Source organism: Ranitomeya variabilis, chromosome 1 (genome assembly GCF_051348905.1).
Source record: "Ranitomeya variabilis isolate aRanVar5 chromosome 1, aRanVar5.hap1, whole genome shotgun sequence".
Classification (NCBI taxonomy): Eukaryota; Metazoa; Chordata; class Amphibia; order Anura; family Dendrobatidae; genus Ranitomeya; species Ranitomeya variabilis.
Window position 1 is genome coordinate 1,047,004,936 of NC_135232.1, and position 6,344 is coordinate 1,047,011,279.

The window sequence follows — 6,344 nt, forward strand, 5'->3', positions numbered from 1 at the left end:
AAAATTAGAAAAATGTTGTCTCTGTCCAAATATATATGGACCTAACTGTATCTACCAATTCCCAAAAGCAGAATTTTGCTGAATGCCACAGGGAAGATGATCAGAGGAATCACTTGAATATGTTAAACATACCTCATTAAGGCAGATAACAAAAGATTGCATAACCCAGACAAATCTAACAGATAAGAGCCTGGCAGACAGGTTAAAGATTAAGAAGAAAGTTTTGCTGAGTGTTGAACATTTCCACAAGAGCAAATATGTCAACTAAAATATTTTCAATTCGTCAACAAACACTAAATCTGTACACACTTCATACTGCATTTGCTTTTTTGCAATCCCAAGTGTCATACGCTGCAGTAAATATATTACAGATTTTGGAACTGCAAATAAAAGGGATATCATAAGTAGAAAGGTCGACTTTTTCAAATCACCTATGAACGAATAGTGGTTGGTATGTCATCCAACATAGAAATGCCCACCAGAATTTTTGTATCAGATTTTTTCCAGGTTGTGAATAGGCACAATGTGCATGCACTAGGGGGGAATACCTACAGTAATTGGTACAATGACCTATTCGACATTACATCAGCATTACCAAAGAAGATCATCGACAAATTATAGTTTTCTAACCTTTTTCTCCATTTAGGCTACGTTCACATTTGCGTTGCGTCGGGCGCAGGTTCGGCGACGCATAGCGGCGCATGCGTCATGCGCATCTATATTTAACATGGGGGCGCATGGACATGCGTTGTCTTGCGTTTTGTAATGCATGCATCATTTTTGGCGCAAGCGTCAGGGCGCACAGGACGCTGCAAGATGCATTTTTTTTTGCGCCGAAAATCATGCCAAAATTGGACGCATGCGTCACAAAAAGCTGCCTTTTGCATGCGTTTTGCGTTGCGTCGCCGACGCTGCGCCGCACAACGCAAATGTGAACATAGCCTTACAATGACTAATTACAGTTACCAATAATAAAATGGTTTGGATGATCACGGATAACACGTCTACCAAAACAATTCACGTGCCACGGGTTTTTAATGGATTTAAGGTATTTTGAGGCTGCTGAATACAAATGTCCCATTACTTTTGCTGAGTTGGTTCTAATTTTTGAGATAATTCATCCATGAAAATAATGCAATCCCCCAATGCGACTTGTGTGTGATAACAAATGTAATAGCTTTTGGTCTTTTCACTCTAACAGTGTCTTAGGTAATGAAATATCTCATATAGTCATTTTGTATTTCAATATGTAGACTTACAGTGCTATAAGGGACTTTTTGAAGCCAGAAGACTACTGTAATTAATCCTTAAATATCTCATATATAGAGCCAATCTGGCAAAACCAAAGTCATATTCCTAATCAGCACCATAAACTTATAAAAAAATGTTTAGACATCGTTGGCACCAAAATCGCTGCATATTTAATCTTTACATCCGCACTCATTCTTCTCCCGAATATCCCCCAATCTGTGGAATTCTTTGCCCCAACACATCCGACTATCAACCACATTTGCATCCTTCAGACAGAACCTGAAAACTCACCTCTTCAGGAAAGCCTACAGCCTCTGACCCCGCTGCCTCCTCACCACTACCGGAGATACTGCCTCACCAACACCGGAGCTCCTGCAACCGTCAACCTATTGTCTCCTTCCCCATAATCCTGTAGTATGTAAGGGCAGGGTCCTCTCCCCTCTGTATCAGTCTGTAAGCAATATCTGTAATTTGTTTGTAACCCCTTCTCATGTACAGCATTATGGAATCAATGGTGCTATATAAATAAATAATTCTTACGTTTAAATTTGTCCAAAACTAATTTCACCACTGAACTGTCATATTATGTAAACCTCTAATAATATATTCAGTATGCACTAAGAGTTGAAGCAAACTAATAAACCAGTGGTCTGCAATCTGGAGCTCTCCAGCAGCAGGGATGTTGGGCATGCTGGAGGTTGTAGTTTTACAACTGGAGCGCTGCAGGTTGCAGGCCATTAATTCAAACATTACAAAATCTTATTAGACCACACTTGGCTCTATGTCAACTCCTCACTTTGTAGTTGAGTCATTACAGGACTGTCATGTGGTTCCTGTTTACATCTGCTAACATATTCCACACACAAGAAAACCCTTTGGGGTCTAAATAGTATTAATTTTCATGTGCGAACTAAATGCACTCTACCTGAGTGAGTACAAGGTATGTGGACTTTAGGTCTAGACTCTGACAATGATCAGAGTTGCTTGTAAATTCCTATCCATATTTGGTTTTTTAGCAGTTTGTAACATGCAAGCATACATTTCCCTTTGAAGTCCCCAATAGCTGACCCCCTATTCAGGTTTTAATCTGTATTTTATGCCTTCATAAACCTGAACCCTATAATAAAAATGGGAAATGTTAAAATGAAGGCAATGAAGTTACTTAATCCTACTAGTATGTATTTTCCTCACCAGCTTTGCAGACCTGGTTCACTGAATTTACAGATCACATAAGAAAAAGTATCAACATGAAAGTGTTACATTAAGAACCAATTTAAATATTGCAAACAATAATAGATCTAATGTGAGAAATATATAATGATTTATATCCATTTTATTTGGCTGTTTAGCAGATGTGTAAATAGGAAATGTACTCGAGTTCTTAAAAAGATCAGGTTTAAACACTGTCTGAAAGGTAATCATGTAAAAGGTCATTATTAGTAATTATCCTAGGCTGGCAAAATTCCAGGAGTCAGGTAGCCAATGTTCCTAGATATCTGTTGTTGGTGCCAAACTTTCTTTTGAGGTCTACAATGTATGTGTTAGAAGTATTGAATGCAGATTCTATAACGATTATGACTGGTATGATGTATAGTTGTAGCTTATAGTGTATTTTTCTACATGCAGAGAAAAAATGGATACTTTACAAAACAGTTGTTCCAAAGCAAAGCAGAACACCAATAAATGCAAAGTTGTTACATAAAAACACAACATGGGGTAAACAGTGTAATCCCTATGCTACTGTTACTTGCTGCTTCCAAATGAACAATATGTTTACTTTACAGGCCACTAATCCAGAAACCCTCCAGTGATTAATAATGAAGGATCCAAAAAAGGACAAAAGGTAGAGATGTCATAAGAGCCCCTAGAATAAAGTAGCCTATGGTAAATATTGGGTCACTGGTTCACCTTCTCCTATGGTAGCTTGCACAGTAATGCACCAAAAAGATCTATAGAAGGTGATTAGGGAAGGGGCAGGTTGTGTTATTGTCCCAGTCTCTTATCTCCAGTCTGGTCACCGTAACAACATAAGGAAGGTAGTCATTTTCTAGCACCTTGTATATGTCTAAGGTTTCACTAAGTTTTCATTCACTTCCAAGGCAACAGATCAGACACAAAATGACCCATGGACCACCTGTGCGCACATTCCAATATATTGTATTCCCCTGCTCTTCAGGTCCTGGTCAACCTTATACCTCAATTACTTGTACTTTTAAGCCTCAGTTGCGCTCCATAGATGAAGTGGTGTCACTATGTCAAGTGACATGAGTTCATCTCAGCTGATTAATGAATAATGAAGGCAGTAGATTGCTAATTCATTGCGTTTAGACAAGGTGACATCTATGTTTTGATGGCTGGAGAACAGAGTAGTTTAATGAAACACACAGTTTTCCTGGCACGTAATGGAAGGTCGTTAGGTGATGCAAATGACGAGGTGACTGGCAAGCATGTATTCAGCAGGATATGGGGAATGATGGCACTGGCAAACACAAAAATCAGTCTGCCCCCTGGCACTGTGAGCGCTTACTATAAGGCTGGGATTACACACAATCACAACTATCTACCAATGTGGTATATATATTAAAATATGGCGTGTGTAGGCATCAGCCATTAGGAGTCTAATTTGCCAATTCACAATTTGATCGTAGCATCTAGGATCAGACCATTAGGGTATGTGAACACGCTGCGGATTTTGCTGCAGATCCGCAGCGTTTCTGCAGCTGCGGATCCACAGCAGTTTCCCATGAGTTTACAGTACAATGTAAACCTATGGGAAACAAAATCCGCAGTGCACATGCTGGGGAAAAAAACGTGCGGAAACGCCGCGGTTTATTTTAAGCAGCATGTCAATTCTTTTTGCGGATTCCGCTGCGGGTTTCCACCTGGGCCAATAGAAATCTGCAGGTGAAAACCTGCAGAGGAAACCGCAAAAGAATCAGCGATAAATCCGCAGTGAAAACCGCTGCGGTTTTTCACTGCGGATTTAGCAAATCCGCTGCGGAAAATTCCGCATTGGAATCCGCAGCGTGTGCACTTAGCCTTAGGGTACGTGCACACTAAGTACATGGTGCAGAAATGTCTACATGTCTTGGATAGAAAAACGCAGAGTAAAATAGGAGCATTTTTTCAGGTTTTTTGTTGCAGATTTTTCCCCACTCATTAGTATCGGTGAAATCTGCAGCAAAAACGCTGAAAGAATTGACATGCTGAAGACTTACCAGTAGGTAAAAAATAAGCAACCTGTGCCCGAAACGTCAGGACTCTCATCCACATAAGGAAACCCTTCAGTTTTGTGACAGATCTGCAACGTCTGCACAGCAGAGAAGTAAGCAGAAAGCCTGCATTTTCTGTCCGTTTTAGCCATTAAATTCACAGAGCAGGATTTACAATATGCCAACTTGGTGACACTACAGTTGGTCTCAACAAAAAGAGGGATCATTGAAAAGATGTCTTGAGTCACAAGATCACTTTTGTTTCTTGTTGTTTTGATAATGGGGTACAATGAATATTTGGATTCCCCCATTAGCTTTCCCAACGTCTATATTGGTCCATAATATGCTGGATCTCTTTGACAACTTTATTTTGGTTCTGCATCTTTAATGGCAAAAATAGTGTTACAGACTTCTCTGTTCCCACCATCAAAAATGCCAGGAAGGTTCAGCACATGGACACAGAACCTAATGGTACAGTGACAGCGCGTACCAAGAAAATCTGGGGGTACAACACACCAAAATCATAATAGATAAGGGTTAATGGATGAAGCTGATTGTAGCCACAAAACAAAGAAGATGCTCATCACATTGTAGGGTTCACTCCAGCAATAAGTCACCTGCATCACTGATACCATTACACCACACTAGTAACATGTCCATGCCACTAATCGCTGTCTATATAGAAAAACACTATTCCACAGTTGTAGTTGTCACCATGCACTAAGGTCTGCTGCTGTAGCACTACAAGTGCCAGACCTCCCAGTAGGAGCCGCAGACACCAGTAATCCTCCAGGTCTGCCCGTCAGCCTGGTAGCAGCGGTAGGTTAATAATTACACGCCGGCACAAACAGCCGAGATAAGGCGATCGGTACACCGGGTTAACCCTCTGCCTGCCAGGGAGGATGCGCCACTTTCTATGCGCAGCTCAGTGCCTGCAGCCAGCAGTGCGATCTCTAGTTTGCACTTTTGCTGGTTTTCTCTCAGTCCCAAAGTTTGCAAAGAGCAGTAAGTTCCCAGGACAAGACATCGCCATACAGCGCATCAGTGACCGCTGCCAAGTGCCTGGAAGCTCCAGAGCATCGTGCACGGAACATCCCATCCGATCCCGGGCTGACCTGTGTGAAGGGCGACCAGCAGCAGACAGCACAGCACATCCCAGCCCATGGCGGTGCCCAGGAGGTGGCTGCTCACACACCGGCACTGGCTGCTCCTCAGACGGCTCCTAGGATTCTCCTCCAGCCGCAGATACTACAAGTGACCTCGTCACCAGGAGCAGCAGCAAGGTAGTAAGTGCAGACTCCGGCCACGCCCCCCACCGGGGACTCCGCCCACGGCCCGCCCCCTGCCATGCTGCTCCTGCGGGGAACACAACACTGGTCACCCTGTATGACTGCGGAGAGATGAGAACTCATAGCCGGACACTGAACAGAGAGCACAGAGCTGTGCACTGACCACTATACAGAGAGCACAGCGCTGTGCACTGATCACTATACAGAGAGCACAGCGCTGTGCACTGATCACTATACAGAGAGCACAGAGCTGTGCACTGATCACTATACAGAGAGCACAGAGCTGTGCACTGACCACTATACAGAGAGCAGAGCTGTGCACTGACCACTATACAGAGAGCACAGAGCTGTGCACTGACCACTATACAGAGAGCACAGAGCTGTGCACTGACCACTATACAGAGAGCACAGAGCTGTGCACTGATCACTATACAGAGAGCACAGAGCTGTGCACTGACCACTATACACAGAGCACAGAGCTGTGCACTGATCACTATACACAGAGCACAGAGCTGGGCACTGATCACTATACAGAGAGCACAGAGCTGTGCACTGATCACTATACAGAGAGCACAGAGCTGTGCACTGATCA

The 6,344-nt window shown here is 42.8% G+C and overlaps 1 protein-coding gene across 4 annotated transcripts in view; it reads right to left on the minus strand.

Annotated features, from left to right (window-relative positions):
* Positions 1-5,724, minus strand: part of KIT (KIT proto-oncogene, receptor tyrosine kinase) — a 74,105-nt gene extending 68,381 nt beyond the window's left edge. For all 4 annotated transcript variants that reach the window (XM_077279752.1, XM_077279751.1, XM_077279750.1 and 1 more), the window contains exon 1: positions 5,579-5,724. In XM_077279752.1, coding sequence (XP_077135867.1) covers positions 5,579-5,627 — 49 coding nt within the window. In that variant the 5' untranslated portion in view covers positions 5,628-5,724. The remainder of the gene's footprint in view (positions 1-5,578) is intronic.
* Positions 5,725-6,344: the final 620 nt, after the last annotated feature.